The 24,187-nt window shown below is 39.0% G+C and overlaps 1 protein-coding gene across 1 annotated transcript in view; it reads left to right on the forward strand.

Annotated features, from left to right (window-relative positions):
• LOC140212300 (collagen alpha-6(VI) chain-like) overlaps nt 1-21,980 on the forward strand; it is a 122,090-nt gene extending 100,110 nt beyond the window's left edge. Inside the window, exons 30-38 of the mRNA XM_072283004.1 lie at nt 10,369-10,404; nt 10,503-10,539; nt 12,388-12,881; nt 15,040-15,139; nt 15,323-15,997; nt 19,114-19,180; nt 20,100-20,158; nt 21,392-21,451; nt 21,851-21,980. Coding sequence (XP_072139105.1) covers nt 10,369-10,404; nt 10,503-10,539; nt 12,388-12,881; nt 15,040-15,139; nt 15,323-15,997; nt 19,114-19,180; nt 20,100-20,158; nt 21,392-21,451; nt 21,851-21,858 — 1,536 coding nt within the window. The 3' untranslated portion in view covers nt 21,859-21,980. The remainder of the gene's footprint in view (nt 1-10,368; nt 10,405-10,502; nt 10,540-12,387; nt 12,882-15,039; nt 15,140-15,322; nt 15,998-19,113; nt 19,181-20,099; nt 20,159-21,391; nt 21,452-21,850) is intronic.
• The last annotated feature ends 2,207 nt before the right edge of the window (nt 21,981-24,187 follow it).

Genomic DNA, 24,187 nt, shown 5'->3' on the forward strand with positions numbered 1-24,187 from the left:
AGAATTGGCTTGCCTGCAGAAAGCAGAGGGTCATGGTGGAGGCAGTACATTTGGATTGGAGGGTTGTGACTAGTGGTGTCCCACAAGGATCGGTTCTGAGACCTCTACTTTTTGTGATATTTATTAATGACCTCCATGTGGGGTAGAAGGATGGGTTGGAAAGTTTGCAGATGACACAAAGATTGGTGGTGTTGGGGTTAGTGTAGAGGATTGTCGAAGATTGCAGAGAGACATTGATAGGATGCAGAAGTGGTCTGAGAAGTGGCCGATAGAGTTCAACCCGGAGAAGTGTGAGGTGGTACACTTTGGAAGGACAAACTCCAAGGCAGAGTACAAAATAAATGACAGGATACTTGGTAGTGTGGAGGAGCAGAGGGATCTGGGGGTACATGTCCACAGATCCCTGAAAGTTACCTCACAGGTAGCTAGGGTAGTTAAGAAAGCTTATGGGGTGTTAGCTTTCATAAGTCGAGGAATAGAGTTTAAGAGTCATGAGGTAATGATGCAGCTGTATGAAACTCTGGTTAGGCCACACTTGGAGCACTGTGTCCAGTTCTGGTTGCCTCACTAGAGGAAGGATGTGGAAGCATTGGAAAGGGTGCAGAAGAGATTTACCAGGATGCTGCCTGGTTTAGAGAGTATGCATTATGATCAGAGATTAAGGGAGCTAGGGCTTTACTCTCTGGAGAGAAGCACATGATAGAGGTATACAAAATATTAAGAGGAATAGATAAGAGTGGACAGCCAGCGCCTCTTCCCCAGGGCACCACTGCTCAATACAAGAGGACATGGCTTTAAGGTAAAGGGTGGGAAGTTCAAGGGGGATATTAGAGGAAGGTTTTTTACTCAGAGAGTGGTTGGTGCATGGAATGCAATGCCTGAGTCAGTGGTGGAGGCAGATACACTAGTGAAATTTAAGAGACTACTAGACATGTACATAGAGGAAATTAAGGTGGGGGGTTAGTTGGGAGGCAGGGTTTAAGGGTTGGTACAACATTGTGGGCCAAAGGGCCTGTACTGTGCTGCACTATTCTATGTTCTATGAAACCTATCCAATGTTGAAAGGCCTTGAGAGAGTGGTGATGGAGAGGACACTTTCTCCATGTTGGAGAAGTCTCGGATGAGAGGACAGTATGTGGTCATGCACATTGGCCTCAGAATAGAGGGACGTCCATTTAGAATGGAGATGAGGAGGAATTTCTTGAGCCAGAAAGTGGTGAATCTGTTCAATTTGTTGCCACAGATGGCTGTGGAGGCCAAGTCATTAGGTATACTTAAGGCGCATTTAAAATTGTTGATTGGTCAGGTCATGAAGACTTACGGGGAGAAGGCAGGAGACTGGAGCTGAGAGGGAAATATATCAGTCATGATAAAATGGCGGAGCTTATTCAATGGACCAAATGGCATAATTCTGGTCCTATGTCTTATGGTCTTACGGTCAGGTGTTGGGTCCCCTCTCCCTACCAAGAAGATACTTCCAGTTAACAAAGGACTTTTAACACAGTTCATTTGTTTTCAGTAATACACATTTAAATCCAACAATAACTTTAAAGCACATTTAAAACTCAAAGGATTTCTATTTTAAACATTCCCAAATTATAAACCATTTATAAAACACCAACTATTTCCAAAGTTTGCTAACTTTGATAGTTAAGCTGAAATAGTGACATTTATTGAGAAAGCTGCCTAAACATGGAACAAGAGTTCCAAAGTACAGGTACAATTCTTATAAACTAAAACACACACAATGCATGTGAACACGTTGTCTATTGCAGAAACCAAAGCAGGAGGAATGGATTCTTGTTCACCCCTTGTTCCTTTCAGAGCTTCTCGATGTTCCTTTCCTCATTCCTAGGAAGCCTAAACTGCTCTCTGCATTTGTACCATTTTTCTCCCACTTGGATGACTTCACACATTTATGATAGTTCCTCAGATATCGTTAACACAAATGCTCTAAAAGCATTTTTGGAGAGATAGACATAAGCTCAATGTTCACAGTTTACAAATAACATTATAAAGCTAACTTCCTTGAACCCATAAACCTTGCAACTACAAATGCATTAGTTACTGATATGCTAAATGGTATTACATCAGTTCTGCAAGCCTCCTTGAACTAATAATGTAAGGGTCAGCTTATCTGTTTGAAACAACTCAAATTAAACAACATATTGTCTTGTACTCTACTCTTGAGCAATAATAAAGCAATTTCAATGACCTGTCATGGTCCTGTCCGTGAAATCCGCATTCCAGTTCATGGTCCGATCCATCAAACCTTGCTCCAGGTTTTCCTGTCTACCCTGTTTCTGTTCCTGTTTGAGCACTAATTGAGGCAGCTGTTTCTCGTTGGGGCTGGCTGCATAAATACCTCCAGAGACCAGGGCGTGGCTGCTGGATTGTTCTTGTCCTTGCTCCTTGTATCCCTTCTCCGCCTTCTGTTTCCTCGCCTGAAGCTTTGCTTTGCCTTGCCTTGCCTCGCCTCGCCTCGCCTCGCCTCGCCTCAAGTCTTGTTCTTTGAGCCACCCTGTACCTAGCTTCCCTCCTGTCCCTTGCCTCCGTCAAGTAAGCCAGGCCAGATTGCCGCTACCCTGCGATGGGTCCTGTCCCTTGCCTCCATTAGGTGGAGTACCGTGCCCTGCCCAGGAGTACCGCGCCCTGCCTAGGAGGAGCTTCAAGCCCCCAAGCCTCTAGCCGAGCCTCGCCTCAAGTCTCTAGCCGAGCCTTGCCTCAAGTCTCTAGCTGAGCCTCACCCCAGGCTAAGCTTCAAGACCCCAAGCCCCAAGCCTCGGGTCTCAAGCCTTGCCCCAAGCCTCGGGTCTCAAGCCTCGCCTCGGACCTCAAGCCTCACCTCAAGCCTTGCCTCAGGTGTCTGATCTCACACCTCGTCCTGCCTGCCAGCCAAGTCACATCCTTGCCTAGTTCTGGGGTCCAAGCCAGAGGCAAGACCAAGGTTCTGGGTCCTTGTCCAGTCTCTGGCTCGGAGTCCAAGCCCTGGCTTCTAGCTCTCTTGTCCAGTCCTGTTCCGGGTTCCCGGTTTTCGTGTCCATGTCCTAGCCCTCACCCTGTATCCTAGTCCTGTCCCTAGTACTTCAGTGTCTGTGTTTTGCACTTGGGTCCGTTGCCAGCCAGCTCCTTATGACATGACCAGCATCTGCTTATACAAAGAAAGACCATCTTCTAAATACAAACCTTGTTTGCATAGCTGTGTTTTTAACTTCAAGCTGTTTAATGCTTTCCATTTACACTTTAAGAACTGAAGACTGACTTCCGTTTACAACTAGAAGTTAAACAAACTGTTAGTTGGAAGTTTTATTACATCTGTTTTTGAACTTACAAGTGGTAGCTATTGTGTTTGGAAAACAAGTTAGTAAACAACCAAGGAATAAGTACATATCACGATTGATTACTGTAAGTTGTCCCCTAGTGTTGCTAAATAGGAAAAGAATGAAAAGGAGAGTGCTGTGCACTCCAGCAGGAATAAGGAGGAACTGGACTGTTAGATTGGCTCTGTTTGGAGTCAAATAACTTCTTGTATTATGAATGAGTATGTGAATCTATGTTTAAAAGAGACATGCTTGAAAACCCTATCAATATGGTAATGTTAAGGGAAAAAAAATCATAGAATCACCTGCATAGAAAGTCTTATAATCAAAACAGATATGACAGAAATGCAGAATGAAATGAATCCTTACAGGAAACAATGCAGGAGGAGGTGTCATCAGGACAACTGTGGGATTTTGTGGATTTGTAATGAATATTGATATCTAAGCTGAAAAAATGACATTTATTGAGAAAAGAAGGGAATATTAGAAATGGACTTTATGAAAGTGGGAACAGTGTGGATTTTAGTAATGAATATAATAAATTTCTCCAGTTTTCTATAAATGCAGGAAGCAACACCAATGACTGTATTAATGTACCAGAAAAAATAGTCAGAGAAAAGACCTGATTAGGACTAATGCAGGGACTGCTACACATATCCTACAAGAAGGAGTTTGGACTCATCTGAGTTCCTATAGCTACACCTTTGACCTGGAGAAAATGAGTGGAATTGAACAAGCTGTTCCATATAGTAAGTTCAACTGGATGAATGAGGCAGCCTGTTTGGGAGAAGTTAAAGCCCCTTCTAGCCTGATGTGAAATGGAGATGCAGTGGGTTCAGATGTCCACAGTGAAGATGGGTTGGTTGACAGAGGCACCTGTGGAGTAAAGGATAAAAACAGGAGCGACTCAACATAGAGTCATAGAGCACTACAGCACAAAAGCTGGCTCTTTGGCCCATCTAGTCCATGCCAGCCTGATTTTCTGCCTAGTCCCATCTTCCTGCATCTAGATCACAGCCCTCCATACCACTCATCAATGGATCTATCCAAACTTCTGTTAAATCATACAATTCATCCCATATCTATCACTTTTGCTGGCAGCTCATTCCACACTCATACCAGTGTGAAGTAGTTCTCCCTCAGACTTCCCTTAGCTATTTCACCTTTCATCTAAAACCTTGACCTCTAGTCTGTCTCACCCAACCTGATGAGAAAAAACCTGCATGCATTTACCCTCTCTATATCCCTCGTAGTTCTGTATACCTCTATAAAATACCCCCTCATTCTTCTGTGATCCAGGGAATAAAGTTCTAACTGATCCTCAGCTACTCAAATAATTTTCTCTGCACTTTTTCAATCTTATTGCTATCATTCCTATAGGTGACCAGAAATAGACACAGTACACTATAGCTGGCCTTACCAATGTCTTATACAGCTTCAACAGAACATTCACCCATGCTTTAATTTATGAAGGACAATGTGCCAAAACTCTCTTTATGACCAAAACTCTCTTTATGTACAAGCATACAGGACAGAGAGGGAGGGAGAGAGAGAGAGAGAGAGAGAGGGAAAAATGCCTAAGACTTTTGCACAGGACTGTAGTCGTTTTAATATTGCACTGTACTACTGACACAAAAGAAAACAAATTTAATGACATGTGAGTGATGATAAACCTGATTCTGATATGTCTCTATCATAGACTGAGAGTGCAAAGGGGGCAAGGAGAGGGAATCAGGGTTGGGAAAAGGGGGAAGGAGCAGGAAACACCAGAGAGACATTCTGTAATGATCAATAAACCAATTGTTTGGAATCAAATTATCTTGCCTGGTATCTCAGGGCTGGATGTGTTTGCACCCACGCCAACGCCCAGCACTGGTACTCCTTTTCTGCCACCTGTCCCACATCCCTCCTGTGGTACGCCACCCTTGTCATTCTCAACATCCTTTGCTCCCATTGGATTTACTAATTTGCTCTCTGTTCTTCATTGACAAATTCAAGAGAGAGTTAGGCAACCTAACTACATATAGGTGCCAAAGGCTTTTGCAGAGTACTGTACATGTGACGTCACTTTCAAGGAACATGGATCTGCACTCCCAGGCTGCTTTGTTCTAATCCACATCTCAGTGCCCTGCCATTCACTCTACAAGTATTATTCTGGTTTTCCCTCCCAAACTGCAACACTTCACACCTGAAAACTTTAAATTCTACCTGCCATTTTCAACCCATTTTCACAGCTGGTGTGAGTTTTTTTTAGCTTCTTGCCATCCACTATGCTTCCATTCTTGGTGTCATCTGCAAATGTGCTGATCCATTTTAACACACTATCACCCAATCATTAATATAGATGACAAACAACAAGAGTCACAACAGCAATCCCTGTGGCACACCAGTACTCATAGGCCTCCCGTCAGAGGGACAACTGTCTTCTAACATTCTATGGCTTTTTCCTTGAGGCTGATGTTGAATCCAATTTACTATTTCATCCTGAATGCCAAGCAACTGAACCTTCTGGACCAGTTTGAGATGTTTCAGACTTCGATATATCATCGAAGAGTCTTTCTTGTCTACAGAATTTCCTGTTTGCTCTCCTGATCTTCTCCTTTCCTCTCTTCAGTTCTAAGCCAAAGAGCCAGGCTCTGTGCCTGAGATCTGACTGCTGCAGCTCTCCTTGGTAGGCCGTCTTGAAGAGAGAAAGGATAGAGTCAATGTATAAATAACTCATTTATGTAGGATGTGAGCAGACTGAAACATTATTTCTGCTAGGATTATCCAATTGTTATTGGGGTTGAATGACCATGAGGCTTGAGGTTATTCAAAGAAGATCTCATAAGGAAATATGGTCAGTAATCATATGATGGACCCTATGCTGATATACAGTGGTAGGTGAGGGTCCAGACAGAAGTATGAGGAGATATTTTAGAGCTGATGTTTGCTATGATATAGCAACTCCACCCTTTCCGATACAGCTGAAAAAGTTGCGGGGATTGGTCTTTATAGTGTATGGAATGTAGTGTGGGAAAGTTTAAGACCACGCACTTTGGTAGAAGGAATAAAGCTGTAGACTATTTTGTAAATAGGGAGAAAATTCAGAAATCAGAGATGCAAAGGCACTTGGAAGTTTCTGTCCGGGATTCCCTAAAGGTTATCTTGCAGGTTGAATCGGTGGTAAAGAAGGCAAATGCAATGTTAGCATTCATTTTGAGTGGACTACAATATAAAGGGATGTGATGCTGAGGCCTCATAATGCATTGGTCACACTGCATTTGGAATATTGCAAACAGTTTTGGGTCCCTTGGAAAAGGTGTGCTGGCATTGAAGAGGGTCCAGAGAAGGTTCACGAGGATGATACTGAGAAAGTAAGGGTTAATGTATGAGGAGTGTTTGATGGCTTTGGGCCTGTACACACTGGAGTTCAGAAGAATGAGGGAGGAGGACCGCCCCTGTATGCAAATGGAGTAGCTGTAATTTTGTGTTGCTCTTAGTTTTCTTTCTCTCCCTCTAGTTTAAACTTTGAATTTAAAATTTTTATTTGCTGATTCTTGAGGGGCAACAATATGTCTATGTCTACAAGAAGTGGGAAGAATTTACCTGAATCTAGTGATAAAGGTAATGGGAAAGGAAAGGTGCAAAAGGAAAGATTTGATGAAATGCCATCGTGGGCTGAAGATATCGTTCGGACACTGATTTTAATCAAGAATCAGAATCGATCAATTAAAGACCAACTGGAAAAGAATAGTAACGAAATGAAGTCATTTCTGGGAAAACTTAAAGACCAGGAAACTCAAGTTATTACACATGAAGAGAAATTGAAGATAACTAAGCAAAAGTTGTCTGAAGCTACAACTTATTTGGAAAGAAATCAAAATAAGATTATAGACCTGTAAACTAGGACTCGCCGAAAGAATATACGAATTGTTGGGCTGCAAGAAGGAGCTGAAGATGGAGATTTAACTGCTTACTTTAGTAAGCTTTTCCACACTTTATTTCCTATCATTTTATTAAAGCCGCCTGCTATAGAAAGGGCACACAGGACGTTTACTTCAAAATTGAAGGATTCTAGTAAATCAAGATCTGTTCTGGTTTGCCTTCATCACTTTAAAATTAAAGTTCAAATAATGCGACAGGCAAGAAAACAGAGTTTTTAGATTTATGGAGTCTGAGCTCCGTTTCTACGAAGATTACCCAAGAGAGATAATGGAACAAAGATCAAAATTTGCCCTGGTAATGAAACAGGCATATGATAAAAAACTCTTTCCCTCTCTGAGGTACCCAACAAGACTTAAAGTTTTTCCTGCTAATTCTCCTCCTCCTACCTCTTTTGATCCAAAAGCTGCACTGGACTTTGTTCAGGCTATACCCACCGCTGTTACTGACGCCCCTACTGAATGAACTATCTGAAAGGTTGTTTGACTATCTGCAAATTATTCGTATTTTGGAAAGAAGATCTATGAAGGTCATATGTATATTTCATTGAGAGACTAATTAAAGGAGACAAGGAGAGTTGTTCATTATTGCATATTGTTGGATTTCCTTTGGAAAGAAGATTTACGGCTCAAGTATGACTGTCTAAATGATCATCTGAACATTCGACTGAGAGAAGAAGATAAGAGGATTTGTTCCTTTAATTTAATACTTGATTTGAGTTTTCTTTGTTTCTTTTTTTAATCAGCTAATTGGTAGTTTTTTCCTACTAATAGGGTTTTATATAGATATATATATATTATTAATTAGTATTTTTGAAAATTCAGCTGGGTCAAATATACTATTAATTTTTTTCTGTTTTATTATAACATTTTATAATTGAATTTAAAGTTTTTCAAGGAGTTGATGTTAAACTTAAAGATGGCGCTGGTTTTCCTCTCCAAGAGATAATATTGTTTTGGTTCTTTCTTGTTTATTAGATGATGGAATGTAAATGCTTTTCTTTGTTGAGACTTTATTGTCTTTTTTACAAGGTCATTCTACTCTTTTTACTAACTGGGGGGAGGGAAAGAAAATACAGATGGAGTGGTCAGTGGTTTTGAACTCTATCACAGATTGCTTGCCTTTTTCATGGGTTTTCGGGAAGGGGGTGAGATTAGAGTTAAGGGCTTTTTCCCAGTGAGTGGTTCTGGAGGATGCGTATTTTCTATCTGGTTGTATTTTTCATCGTCGCCATTTTTGATCATCCTGTATTGGTATGTGCTGTGCACATATATAAAGTAGAATAAAATTATAGTATGGTATTTAAACGGATTAATATAATAAGTTGGAATGTACATGGTTGGAATCATCCTATTAAATGAAAAAAGACTTTTAAAATTATTAATTGATTCCAACCTGATATAATTTTTGCTCAAGAGACACATATCAGGGAGGGAGATCAAAATAGATTTTTTGGATGGTGAAATGGTTTGCAATTCCACTCTACTTCTCAGAGTAAAACAAAAGGCGTGTCTACTTTTATTAAATCTAATATATTTATTCAAGAGGGTATTGAATCAGATTCTAATGGTAGATTTTTAATTGTTAAAGGAACGATCTGTAACAGAAAAGTTGTTTTGGTTAATTTGTATGGTCCTAACTTAGATGATCCTTTTTTTAAAAAGGTATTTTGGAATAACTCCTCAAAATACTCATGGTATTTCTGTGTCTGACCAACATGTTATTGCATTTGTTACATTTTTAGCTAGGAGAGCCATCTTGTTGAAGTGGAAGGATACATCAGCTCCGACTTTATCACAATGCTTCTCTCAAGTGATGCTATGTCTCAGTTTGGAGAAAATTAGAAGTCGAACCTTTGAACCTTTATTTGATTTTGAGAAAAGATGGGGCTCATTTGCACATTATTATCATTTGAGCTAATTGATCTAATTGTAAATTTTTTGGTATATTTTCTTTTCTTGCTGGTGGTTTGATGTTTATTTTTAGAAGCTTTTTGTCTCCGGGGTTGTACACCTAATGGGTTCTTTTTTTCTCACTTTTTCTGCTCAGTAGGTTTTTCTTGTTATCACAATTTTTTTCAACCTTTAAGATAATGTCTTTTTTGAGGCATTGTAAGTATTGTTACTTCAATGTACTCATGTTATTTCTTTTGTATAATATAACAATAAAAAGATTTGAAAAGAAAGAAGAATGAGGGGGGATTTAATTGAAACCTATTACATATTGAAAGGCCTAGATAGAGTGGATGTGGAGAGGATGTTTCCTATCGTGGGAGAGTCTAGGATCAGAGGGCACAGTCTTAGAATAGAAAGATGTCCTTTTATAACAGAGATGAGGAGAAATTTCTTGAGCCAGAGTTTGGTGAATCTGTGGAATTCATTGCCACAGATAGCTGCAGAAGCCAAGTTGTTGGGTAGACTTAAAGTGGAATTGATAGGTTCTTGATTAGTCAGGCCCTCAAAGGTTATGCGGAAAAGGCAGGAGAATGGAGTTGAGAGGGATAATAAATCAACCATGATAGAATTGTGCAGCAGGGATGGGCCAAATAGCCCAATTCTACTCCAATGTCTTATAGATTTATTTTCTTAGCAAACTTCTAAAAGTTCAGAAGGGTTAGGTTACAGTGAGTACAGGTGGACCATCAAGACAGTTGTTGTTGTTTCATTGGCAGTCAACAATGACTAATGGGGAACTAACCTTGAGGGCAGGCTCTCGTTGGATTGTAAAATCTGGAGATTTTAAAATATGGCTCACAGATTGGGGACGAAGACTTAAGACCAAAGATACGGTCATGGAGGTAAAGGCAATGAACTAGGTGTTCGAAGTTATGCTGGGCTTGGCATTCATTAAGACAGGGACAAAAGGAGGTAAAACTGAGGCCTCTACTGAGGACTGATTTAGGTGGATTGTTCAGATGTTCCAAGAGGTCAAGATCTAAAGGGGTAGTGAAAACATAGCTGTAGATAAAATTTAGAAGGAGAGATGGAAATTAGAACAGAAGGATAGTGGTAAAATGTCTAGAGATGAATTAGCATTTAATTATTAGAATTAGTATGGAGTTAGTCTATGCATGCATGTATCATGCCAAACTTCAAAAGATTGTTTTAATTTTCTGCTGTTTTAGGGTTTAAAAGGACCACCAGGGAAAGTACCCATGAGCGTAAGTCATTTCTATGCATGCTGTCAACTGCAAGTTCTTTCCAAAAATCAATTTTTGAAAATCTGAAAGATCCAGAATTATCCATTTCTCTTTTACAGCCATGTGAACTCCTAACATATATTCGAAACAATTGCCGTAAGTTCCATAGTTCTTCAATACATTACAATGTTTTTAAAGTAAATTAATTCCTTTTAATTACTACTCAACAGAAGACTTCGAAAAGACATAATTTGATACTTATTCGTAATAACTACATTAATGTTACTAAAGTTTTAAAACACTGAGGCAGAAAAGTGATCAACTTCCCAGATGACCGCATTTAATTTTTGTTTTAGTGGCTTTTGAATGCTCCTTTAAATACAATCCTAAACAATAGAGAAAAAGACTATTTAGACTATTCCATGACATCAGGCACACAACAAGAATTTTAGCTAGTGTGATCATTTTCCTGTCAACGTTTTTCTTGTGAGATACTGTAATATTATGTGCACTGAACACAACTGGGTAAAATAATTCTTAGATGAAAGCAAGATGTATTTGTGACTAAAGTTCATCTCCCTAGGGATGTATTGTCTTTAACTTGTAATGTAGAGTTTATATTCAAAGGAAATAATTAGATCTTTTTTCTTATTTTCCCCTGCCAGCTTGCTGTTCATCAAGTGAGTGTTTTTGCTCTTTTTTAATTTGCAATGGCATTATTTCAATTCATTTATCAAGTCATTATACTTCTATTCTAACACGGGAGAGCTGCTCTGTTGAAAGCCTAAATTTTCTTGTTTTTGTTGCATTTTGTGCAGGGTGAGGGGATTTGGGGGGGGGGGGTGTGGTTGGTGATCATGTTGCCATTCTTTTTTTATGTGCAGTGGGGGAGAGGGGAGGTTGCTGTTTCTCTTTGAACCTGACTTCCGTGGTTTTCTGTGTTTCATTGCTATCTGGAGAAGATGAATCTCAGAGTTGTATACTTCATACATACTTTGATAATAAATGAATCTTTGAAACTTTGAATTTGGACTGATACCCTAAATCTTTTATAAGATAAGCCATCACACTGGAGTCTCATTCTTGTCACATTATTTAAGGAAGAGTATAAAAGTCCTGATGATGGAATATTAGAGATCACAGATTTTAGTAGAAATGAGATTTTTTTTTTACCTTGGAGCAAAGAGGGCTGAGAAGAGATTTAATAGGATGTACAAGGTCATAATGGATTTAGAGAGTACAAGTGGAAAAGGGGCGTTTCCATTATTGGTTAGCTCAAGGACCATTTCAAGGGGATAGGGGAAAATGAGACAAAATACTTTCATGCAGAGTGGTTATGATTTGAAATGCACTCACTGCGAGAGTGGTGAAAGAAGCATCCAGCACCTTCAAATAATATCGCCAGTTTGGGGAAAGCAAGTACACAGTCAATGGGGAGAATTGTGTGAATGTGACTGCATGGCTTATTCTGCACAGCATGGACATATTGGGCTGAATGGCCACTTGATCAATGTAACATGATTCTATGATGCTATGAAACTATTTGAAAGAGAGGACATTTCCCTGGCCAATGCATTATCTAACTGTTAAACTATTTATAGAACAACATTGCAGTTTATAGGGAAAGGAGAACAGAGCATGCTGGAAAAACTCACCAAGTGAGGCAGCATCTATGGAACAAAAAAGAGAGTTATCAGTTTACGTCAAAGACCTCAATTCTGAATGAAAGGTGTTTATACCACGGATATTGCCCACCCTGCTGACTGTTTCTGTTTTCTTCTATCTAAGATTTCCATCATCTGCGCTTTTTCTTTGATTTTTTTACCTGTAGTTTTTGGGATCTTGCTTGCAAGTTGCTTGTTGGATTTTCTAGAACAGCGGTGATTACATTTCAGAAGTATTTAATTAGTTTTAAAGCAGTCTTGCGGCTATGTAACATGCTACACAAATGCAAGTGTATTTTTATTTTTCTACCTTAAAGGAATGAATGATTTTTCATTTCAGAAAGCTCTGAGTGCCCTGTTTATCCTTTGGACCTCGTGTTTGCATTGGATTTGTCTTCAGATGTTTCTCCAGCTGTATTTAACAGAATGAAGAGGATAATGGTGGAATTGGTGCAAGATCTTAAAATAGCCAGAAGTACTTGCCCAGAGGGAGCACGTGTAGCAGTTCTTACCTACAGCTCCACACCAAAAACATTCATACGGTTCTCAGAACACAGGAATAAGAAGAAACTTCTGCAATCACTGCAGGATCTAGCTTATGAGCGGTCAGCTAGAAGGCAGGATATTGGATCAGCAATGAGGTTTGTTGCAAGAAATACTTTCAAGCATACTCATGGTGGCATGCTTACCAGAAAAGTAGCAGTCTTTATTACCAATGGACCATCTGAAGACAAGTCAGCAATCTTGACTGCAGCTCTCGAGTTCAGTGCCTTGGACATCACCCCGGTTGTCATTTCTTTTGCTGATGTCCCTGACATACAGCTTGCCTTCCAGGTAAAATATACTATCTACTATATTTTACAAATGACGCATTTATTCGTGGTCCCCATCACATTTTCCTGTTTAAAGTTTCTATGCTTGCACTTGTAATGCAAATTCCTCTTTCTATCATTGACCCCATCTGCCAATGGGAGCACAATGAAAGGATGTAAAAAAGACCATTACATCTAGGAACAGTAGCAGGCCACTTAGCCCGTCAAGTTTGTTCCGCCATTCCATCATGGCTGATTGATTATCCCTCTCAACCTCATTCCCTTGCCTTCTCCCTCTAACCTTCGATGCCCTTACTAATCAAGAACTTGTAAACCTCTACTTTAAATATACCCAATGACTTGGCTCAGCTGCCTATGGCATTGAATTCCACTGATTCACCAAATTCCTCCTCATCTCTGTTACAAAGGGATGTCCTTCTGTTTTGTGGCTGTGCCCCCTAGTCTTAGACTCCCCACTATTGGAAACATTTTCTCTACATCCATTCTATCTAGGCCATTCAATATTAGATAGGTTTCAATGTGATCTGCCCTGCCACCCCCATCCCCCATTCTTTAAACTCCAGTGAGTGCAGGACAAGAGCCCTAGAGCCTTCAAACAGTCCTCATATATTACCAGTTCAATCTTGAAATCATTCTCGTGAACCTCCTCTGGACCCTTTCCAATGCCAGAAAATCCTTTCTTTGATAGGGGGTCTATAAACAGCTCACAGTGCTCCAAATGCAGTCTGACCAATGCACTATAAAGCCTTAGCATTGAACATTTGCTTTCATATTCTAGTACTCAAAAAATGAATACTAACACTGAATTTGCCTTCCTTACCATCAGCTCAACCTGCAAGTTATCCTTTAGGGAATCCTGCACGAGGGCTCACAGGTCCCTTTGCACTTCTGATTTCTGAATTTTCTCTACATTGAGAAAATAGTCTGTCTTTCTTCCTTCTCAAAGTTTAAAATACAACGTAAATTTATTATCAATGTCACCATATACAACCCTGGGATTCATTTTCTTGCAGGCATATTCAATATATCCAATAACCATAATAAAATCAATTAATTACTGCAGCAATAGGAAGCTCAACCAGAGTTCAAAAGACAACAAAATGTGCAAATGCAAAAGGAAGAAGAAGGAAATAACAACAATAATATAAATAAACAAATATCAAGAATATGAGATGCTGAGTCCTTGAAAATCAGTTCATAAGTTGTGGGAGCAAGTGAAGTTGAGTGAGGTTCAAGTCCCTGATGGTTGAGTGATATAATTAATTATTCACTAAATGATGTCAATATCATGCACTTTTTTTAAGCCAAGGAAATGATGTCACTGCTCTGGAGAATGAAGGAGGACAAGACTCTGATTCAATATTCAAAGACCAACAAGCAGTTCTACTGACGTTCTGAGAAACATTTACTTCTGAGCCGCCAACCTAAGCAATAATGTCTGAATTTGACTCATTGTATAGCCTAATGGCCGAGGGTAAGAATGCCTCATATAGCGCGTTTTGGAGCAGTGCAGCTGTTTTAGTCTATTACTAAAGCTGCTCCTCTGTTCAGCTAAGGTGGCATGCAGAGTGTGAGAAACATGCCCCAATTAGGCACTATAAAATCCCAAATAAATGAAGGGAATCATGGCTATTTTCTTGATTAGGTTTTGTTCTTTAAGAATCATCTCAAATAAGTGGCTGCCCAAATAAATGATGCCCCATTTAACCAGAAGCCACTGTATCAGATGGTGGGATCAGATAGTGTGAGCTGAACTAAAACCAGAGATTTTCCAGAATAGTATATACAAGCTTGAGAAGAAGAATTGTGATGTTGAGGAAATTTCATACTATAGTAAATAGAAAGATCAAACATTGAAGGAATCTTGCGGAGGTGGAAAGAGAATTAATTACGAATCCTGTCAGGAGACTTTGACCAAATAAGTTGAGGTTGTGTTCTTTGATCACCCTCTCAGTGAAAAAGTTGCCCCTCATGTTCCCCTTAAATTCTTCACCTTACACCCTTAAACCATGACCTCTGGTTGTAGACTCATCCAACCTCAGTGGAAAAACTCTGCTTGCGTTTACCCTATCTATACCCCTCTTAATTTTGTATACCTTAAATTTGTAGAGATTATTGTTTTTTGAAATTTTAATGTCCTTTCTTTCCTCCCGAGAAAGGTTGATGATACAAGAAGGTTTCGAGTAGTTTCATTGTCAAAACAGCAGCGAGTAGTCCAGGAGCAGTTACGCACAATCCGATCATGCACCTTCTGTTTCGGTATGACTTCAGCTGTATTTAGTTGTCAGTATAGTAAATCAAAATTTAACAACTTACTGAGGTTATGTTTTTCTGCATTGTTGGTATGAAACAATAGGAAAGTGGTTTAAGTATAAAATTAAAGGTACTTGATTTGTGCAGATTCCTTAGATCTAAACGTTCAGCATTCTTCTTTCTTCTCAGATATGTGTCAACCAAGGACCCAATGTCAACACAATATTTCCCCACCTCCAATCTCAATCAACATGGACATGGCTTTTGTTGTTGATGGTTCACACAATATGAAAACAATGGACTTTGAAAGAATTAAGTATTTCCTCACTTCAATGCTCGATATGTTTGTGATTTCAAGAAGACCAGCTATCAGTGGTAATTATGCCAGGGTGGCAATCGTACAACACTCACCAGCAGATTACGTCCCTGGTACTGGTCGTAAACCAGTCAATCTGGAATTTGGGTTTTTGAAGTACAACAACAAAAATATAATGAAGAAGTACATTAAAGAATCATTGAATAAGTTAGATGGACCCTCTAGGGTTGGCCATGCTATTGAATGGACCATGAATAATGTTTTTAGCAGCAGCCCAGTTGCACGCCGTCATAAAGTGATTTTTGTAATACTTGCGGGAGGAACAAGTGCTCTTGGCATGCGAAAGCTAAGCATGGTGTCTGAGGAAGCAAGGTGCAAAGGTTTTGCGGTCTTTACAGTTTTCCTTGGGAAGGAAACTGGCAGATTCAACCTGGAAACGACTGTTAGTTTTCCTTTTAACCAACACTTCATTCACCTTGGTCAGCTACTTGATTCTGAAATAACTTACGCCGAAAGGTTCACTCGGGCCTTCCTGAGAAGTCTCACACGTAAGTTACACTTAACATAAAACTAAATTTAAAAATTGAGATGTTACTGACTGCGTATTCACATAGAGAAATTCCTGCTTCTATATTAGCCAGACCTTTAATAATTTATTTTTTTTAAATAATTTTTTTCAATTTTCTGGATTTGCAGACTTCAAATTTCTGCTTCCTTTTGTGCAATGATAGGTACCAAGAGATAAAGAACTAAACAGATCCATCATTATGCTGATTTCCAGCTGTAGCTTTCCCTGGTTCACAGCTTTGTCACATGAGGAATGTAGCAAAGTAGATGCATGAAATCCAAGACTAAAAACAGAAAAAGCTGGAAGTAGTCAGGAGGTCAGAGATTTGGGGTGAAGTTCCTTCATAAAAGAGAGGAAATGAATGTGTTAAGTTGTAGAGAAGGGAAGGGGGCGGGGGGACAGATCAGAGGGAATATTTGTGATAGGATGAAAATAAAATTGTCAAGGTAATAATCATTTTGCAAATTGCACTGGACAACAAAGATTATGCTTCCCGAATACTTTTAGGTGTACCTTATGGATTTTGCACTGCTGATCATGAAAATCACTGTGAAATTTCCTGTCACATACTTTATTTAAAAAATCACCTATACTTGTTATTTCAATTCATAATTTAAGTCAATTAAAATGTTGCCCACAATGTAAACTGAAAAGTTCTCCACCTTGTCCAGGCATACCTGGGCATGCTTAGGCAGGGCAGATGCTGCATGGCAGGATGGGTTTCAAAAAGGCTGTAAATATCCGTGAAGGAGTTTGATACTTGCGACAGATGTTTCATAGAATAACCAATGCCAAGATTAAGGAAAGCATTTTGTGGGTCCACATATCAAGCAGGTCATCAACAACAGGCAATTTAAAGAATTTCTAGTGGGACCGGAAAAAATCGCATGAAAGGAATTCAAAGATGTTGTTGAAAATGCTCTTGGCAACTACAACGTACCAAACTACAGGCAGACAGCTGGTTGACAACATGCTTCAAGCATACAAAACCATGAAGTGCAACATGTCAGTGCCTAAGTTTTAGCCAGAGGGTGGTGAATCTATGGAATTTGTTGCCACGGGCAGCAGTGGAGGCCAAGTCATTGGATGTATTTAAGGCAGAGATTGATGGGTATCTGAGTAGCCAGGGCATCAAAGTTTATGGTGAGAAGGCAGGGGAGTGTGACTAAATGGGAGAATGCATCAGCTCATGATAAAATGGCGGAGCAGACTTGATGGGCCGAATGGCTGACTTCTGCTCCTTTGTCTTATGGTTTTATGTCACTAAAGATCCATTTTCTACTTTCCTATTTAGACTTCTTCCCTGCAACTCTTAGAGCTGTCAGTAATGAGCATGGTGAAAGGTTTCACCAAGACATTGCAATCACGGAGAAACAGTGTCAGGGCAAGTGGAATCCATCAGTGCTAGCTGATTATTGTTGGACACTTAAGTGAGGAGCCTTAGGCACTGAGTACAAATCAAAATCATCAACAAAATTTTTTTTAGCTCAGTTGAACTATAGCAAAGCATCAGCACCATCATGCAATTAAACACATTATATTCAATAAAAGTTCATTTCTTGTTTTTTCAAATTCCTATGTGATGCAAGTAGTCTGAAATTATATTTGTGTTCAGCTTCAAGCAGTCTATCATAAACAAAAAAAATCTGAGAAAGCAGCACTTTCAAAAAACTTGTCCAGTTTCAGTTAGAAACAGGAAAGTTAAAAATAAAAGAAACAAATTGTAACATCTCCATCAACCTTCTTAAGATGTCATGGGGCTTGCTCACCCTCTGACTTTCGTGGATTCTTAGATACCTGGTAAGAATCTAAGTATTTTCTCTTGGTTAACTAGCCTCCTTTGGGAAATTGTTCTGGACATTTCAATGCCCTGATCTTCATGCTCGCAATACTTGCCCAAAGTCTAGTCATGTAGTCAATGATATTGTACCACCTTCTCCACTGCTATAATGCCCTGTTCTTATGACCATCAGGAGTCTGAAGACCCACTCTTAGTGATTCAGACACAGCTTCATCCCCTCAGCCATTGTAGGGATCCTAAACACGATTTCATTATTCCTTTTTTGCACTTTCTATTTGTGTTGTCATTTACAATCATTTTTGTCCTTGCACTGTACTGCTGCCACAAAACAGCAAATTTCTTGTCTTAATATAAGGTGAAAATAAACCCAATTGTGAGTCTGACTCTGAATGTTCGGAGCAATGGCTGTAAGATCGAACCAATTCTGCAAAATGTTTTAAGGAGATTTGAAGGGATGCTAGAATCAGAATCAAAATCAGGTTCAATATCACCAGCATATGTGGTGAAATTTGTTATCTTTGCGTCAGCAGTATAATGCAATATAGAAAAAAACCTATGAAATTGTTCCTGAATCATTTAGCAATTTATACTAAACAAATCTGTTTCAGCCTTTATGTAGAAAATACTCCATGAACACGTCCTTAAACTGTTCTGTTTAAATTATAAGATTAAGACTTGTGAACTGAGAGACCTTTTTATCAACCTGATATCTTTAATCACCTTAAGACATCCCAGTTAGACCACCTATTAATACTGATGTCAATTAATTCATGTAACCATTGGTACAGATTACATCATCAATATTAAGTGTGTCTGTAATTTGGTAAATTGTGCAATAAATTGCATTGCTTCGACTATGTTACGGGTTCAAGTAACTTACAAAGGTCTTTGGACTGCAAATTCTTCAGTGCGGGAAACTGAATAGGACTTTATATATTCAGCTTTTATATTTACCTGCTTGTCCTTAATATTTTCACCTGTTCATAAATCATTCCCAGATCTTTGACCTTTTCCAATGTTTATAACAACCTCCACTGTTTATTCCTTTGCATGTCACTCCTGCAGTTCTGAATCTATTTCTGCAAACTTCACTTGCACATGATGTCACAAAAGGAAATACAGCATATCTGGGATTGGGGCCAAGTCTGATGTTTTCATAAAAAATTAATCCTAATACTGTATATATGTAATCATCACTGATGGCTTTAATTTTGATGTACTCAAAAACAATCATTAGGGATTTTGATGTGCTTACTTTTTTAAAAGCTGATTTTACTAAAATTTGCTTTTTACAGTTGAAATCAATGACTACCCTCCTCCACAATTAAAGCAGGAATGCGACACTTTAACTAGACGTATAAGGTATGTTTTAAAAGGCATTGGTTTTTAAATTTATGCTTAATTCTTCAATATAAACTCATGACCTCTTTATTAGATACACTTGTAGGTAGACCTTTTGGTTAATGCAAATACACAATCAGCAAATCATGTGGCAGCAACTCAATGCATAAACGCATGCAGACATGGTCAAAAGGTTCAGCTGTTGTTCAGACCAAACATGGGGAAGAAATGTGATCTAAATGAATTTGACCATGAAATGATTGCTGATGCCAGACGGGGTATCTCAGAATGTTTTTTTAATTTGGAGATACAGTGTGAAATAGGCTCTTCCAGCCCTTCCAGCCACCCCTGATTTAACTCTAACCTAATCACAGTATCATTTACAATGACAAATTGACCTGCTAACAGCCTTCAAACTGTTGGAGGAAACCAGACCTCCTGGAGGAGGCACACATTCCACGGGGTGGAAGGTCAATCTCCTTACAGGTACACTGGGATTGAGCTTCCAATTCCGACACTCAGAGCTGTAATAGCATCGTGCTAACTGCTAAGTTATCATGGCATCTAAATTTCAGATCTTCTGGGATTTTCACACACAGCAATCTCTAGAGTTTACAGAGAATCGCGGCAAAAATAAAAAAAAAATCATTCAGTGAGCGGCAGTTCTGTGGACAAAGATGCATTGTTATTGAGAGAGATCAGAGGAGAATGGCCGGATTGTTTCAAACAGACAGGGAGGGAATAGTAACTCAAATAGCCATGTGTTAGAACAGCGGTGTGCATAAGAACATCTCTAAACACATGCCACATTGGGCCTTGAAGTGGTTGGGCAACAGTAATAAGACGTTATACTGGGTTCCACTCCTGTTCATAGAAATGTGGCCATTCAAGTTATTTTTAGACTCTAATGCCAGTTGTGTAATTATTGCTTGTTTTACAGCAGATATGATTCCACAATTATGGCAAATAATTACCCAACTCCAGGATGGAGCGGCAGAGGTGAGAAACAAGACAAGTTATATCATTTTACAATGCAATGTTTGCAGGCTCTTTTCCCCCTAAGTTATTTAAAAATATAATATTTGCACAGTTTATGTACACATAGTATTGGAAGAAAAGCATTTGAGCAGCCAATGTTATAATTACAGCAGTGTAGTCAGCCAAAGGCAATAGGACCACTGGAATTTCATGCCACCAGGAGCAGCTGTAAGCTTTCGACTGGCCAAGGCATCAGGAAAACTCCAACACAATCAATCTTAGCGTATCTTATGGGACTGTCCATTTGTATTGGAGCCTTTCTTCCAGAAATGACTATGTGCATGAACTATCAAATTCAGAATTGAATTGTAACAATTCATTGAAATCTGTGTCAGAAGTTCAAGGATCACATCCGAGACTTTTGGATAATATTTGAGACCACAATGCAGTACCATCAGATAATCCACAGGGCAACATAAATGAGAATGTTATTCAAAATTCCACCCTGCTCTCTATAGATAGACATAGAATATGCTGTGTACATAAGACCAAAAGATATAGGAGCAGAATTAGGCCATTTGTCCTATTGAGTTTGGTCTGTCATTCAGTCATTATTTTTTTAATCCCCATTCTCCCACCTTCTCACTGTTTTCCTTAACCCTTAAGGACCTTATTTTAATTAAGGGCAGAGAAGATTTTGGTTCAGGCTCATCAAATCATTTAGTCTAATTTCTGTGTGAAGGGAGATTGGTTGACAATTTACCTCCTGTGTTCCTATGTTACAAGTGTCTGCCTTTCTGAAAGGTCATAACTGGTTGTAAAAATGCTTTAATATGTTCTGGGGTCACTGAAGTTGCATTACAAGTATGTTCTTTTTAAAAATTAAACATTTTTGTTCAACTTGATGTATTTTAACCAATGCTGCAGTGGCAACTTTGAGACCCTGTTGCTATATAAGTACAGTGTACTGGATTTTATGATAAAAATAACAAAGTTATCAGTTTGTCATAATCAAATCAGACAATTACATGTAGAGTTAAATGCAGAATCAGAAATTTGTTTTCAAGCTTTTCCTAGTTGTTCTGTAGTCGGTTCACTATCCACGTCCATTACCAAAGTACTTGTCAATGGAATGCGTTGAATATTCACAAAATAAACCAGTACTACTATGCAACTGAATTTCTAATGACACGATAGTTTAATTATCACCAAGCATCTTTTCTAGCGCTGAAGGTATGTTTTTTTGCAATTTAGTTGACGTTGAGGAAGAACTTGAAATATCTGCAGAAGGAGCAGAAGCAGACACACCTTATGGTAAATGCAATGGGATAATTGCATGCACTCCTTTTCCAATGCTCTTTAAAACATTCACTCCATCATATTTTAAATATGTTATACAATGTTTGCCTTTATCTCTTAATCTCATTCTTGTTTCCCTTTCTATATTTTAATTTTGGTATGTGATTTAGCATGAAATAAATATTCCAGTGAATTCTGTTCTGGTGCTACAGCACACACAAAATGGTATTTGACCACATTCACACGTGCTAAATTCCCTGCAGAAAATGCTAAGTTGGTGTGATGCATGTTCTTGTGACAAATTTCATGGTCCTTGGGTGGGGGTGGATGCAATGATCCCAGCAATATTAGAAAATCTAGTCATTCATCCTGGGAAAAACAATCCTGTTATGCCATTTCTTCATTTTATTGCAGGTATATGATCCTTGAACGATGTTATGGGAAGATGCTAGGACTATGACTTAAAGTGGTACTTTGACAAAGGTCTGCAAGTGTGTCAACAATTCTGGTATGGCGGATGCGAAGGAAATAAGAACCGATTCACTACCCTTGTAAAGAAATCTGCCTCAAATCATACTAGAAAATGTTGTAGCAATTATGTGCAGTGAAATTACCAACAGTATAGAAAATCTGCAGATGCTGGAAATCCAAGCAACACTGGCAAAATGCTAGAGGAACTCAACAGGCCAGGCAGCATACATGGAAAAGAGTACAGTTGACATTTCGGACTGAGACCCTTCATCAGGACTGAGGGATCTCAACCCAATGCATCAACTGTTTACTCTTTTCCATAGATGCTGCCCGGCCTGCCGAATTCCTCCAGCATTTCCTGTGATGTGCAATGATATAATTGTTTCAGAATCTGTACACTTGAGGGCTCAGTATCCTTATCCTATGAATTAATCAGAAAATATCAAATCTGACTTGGGCCATGGTTGTATTTGAACTTGGACTGTGGTGGAAGAAAGCAATGTCAGCCAGGAGTCCAGCTACAGACTAAAATGATCATCTTTTTTGCTGGAATTTTCTGCTTGAGCAAGTAAATAACAGTAAATGGCTGTGATGCCCATTATAATTGAATAGCTCTCAATGAATGTTGAGACTCATTCATTTGCAATAACTCTTGTAGTACAAGGAGTACAAGTCTTCAAAAAGGAACAGAATTCATTGTACAGGGAAATTGACATAAAAGATATAAACAAACATTAAGTATAAATATGTAAATTGTATTATTTTATTTGCACATATTAGAATGTAGTTTTTTGAAAAAAATAATGTGTCTGTTTCCAAAGTGTGAAACCAGTACCCCTGCGGAATAGATGTTGACACTTGTAAATATATACTGCTCATAACTTGAATCTACCTTAGCCCTTAACAAGTCCTTAGTGTGCTAGATTCTGTGTCAGGGCATGGAAAAACTCCATTAGTAATCAGGATAGCTTCATTTCATTAACACGTTTTTGTCGTATCATGTAGAGTACTCTTGGTTTTCTTTATTCGCAGCAAATGTTTATGCTCAGAATTTGTTCATGCATATGTTCCATCTACAAAAATACTACTTTTTGATTTGAAATAAAACAAAGTAACCTAAAGCTACAGTTCCATTTCTACTTCCTCATTTCTTGCACATTCATGAACATGATTAGGAAGAAGATGTGCATGTGAATATAATCATTCCGTCAGCAATGGTAGCCCAATCAAGCAATAGAAATACGCATCTTTTAGATGGTTCACAATATTCTGAGGTTATAAAGCGAAAATAGGATTTATTTATGTTTTAATTAGGGAAGAAAAGATTTAAAAATTGTCACATCTACATTGAAACAGACAGTGAAACACATCGTTTACATCAAATCAAATCCGCAAAAAACGTTCTGGGTAGCCTGCAGGTATTGCCATACTTCTGACGTCAACATGGCATGCCCACAACTCCCTAACCCTATCTGTACATCTTTGGAGTATGTGAGGAAACCGATACACCCAGAAGAAACCCTTGTGGACATGCAGCGAACATAAAAACTCCTAACAGCCAATGGTAAGAATTGAATCCTGATCTGGTAGCTACACCTTTGTGCTAACTGCTACGATACCTGAGAAGTGAACTATAGAGAGAGAAGGAAGAACAGATTCCTGGCTGTTGACAGTATTACATGATAATTTCCTTGGTCATGAAATGAGGGCCAGTAATATCCATGAAGAGTGGGGGTTGGAGAACTGAGGAAGGAGAATGACGTGTGGGAGGAGTGTGATGATTGAGTGATAGGGTTCCTTGTTGGGAAGATTGAGGAAGAGACTGCTGCTTCCAGTTTGATGCACAAAATGTCCATACACAAAAATAGTTTGTACCCCAGGTCCTTGAGTGACAAGTAAGATTAAACAGCTGAAGCTTTCTCAGCCACAGGCCTTACTTCAGAATCAAAATCGAATCAGTTTCCAGTTCGATTACACATTTCCACTTAGCTAATCAGTGATGAGGGCAGGGGCGGGAAAGGCAGGAACTACTTTGAAGCACTCTTAAGCCAGATACAATGACAGTATTATGAATAAGGACAGAAGATATTTCTGCATTCTGGTTTATATTTGACATTTTAATCTCATTCCTCTTGGACGGAATTTGATTGGGAATTTGCTAAATGCAGTGCCAACTCTTGGGTCTATTTTTCTGTCCACACCCTTGTGAAAGAACTTTGCCTGCAGTGTAGTTGAAGCAAATATCATTCATTGCAGGCAGGCCAGGTGTAATGTTGCTGA

This window comes from Mobula birostris, chromosome 19, assembly GCF_030028105.1.
Source record: "Mobula birostris isolate sMobBir1 chromosome 19, sMobBir1.hap1, whole genome shotgun sequence".
Lineage (NCBI taxonomy): Eukaryota > Metazoa > Chordata > Chondrichthyes > Myliobatiformes > Myliobatidae > Mobula > Mobula birostris.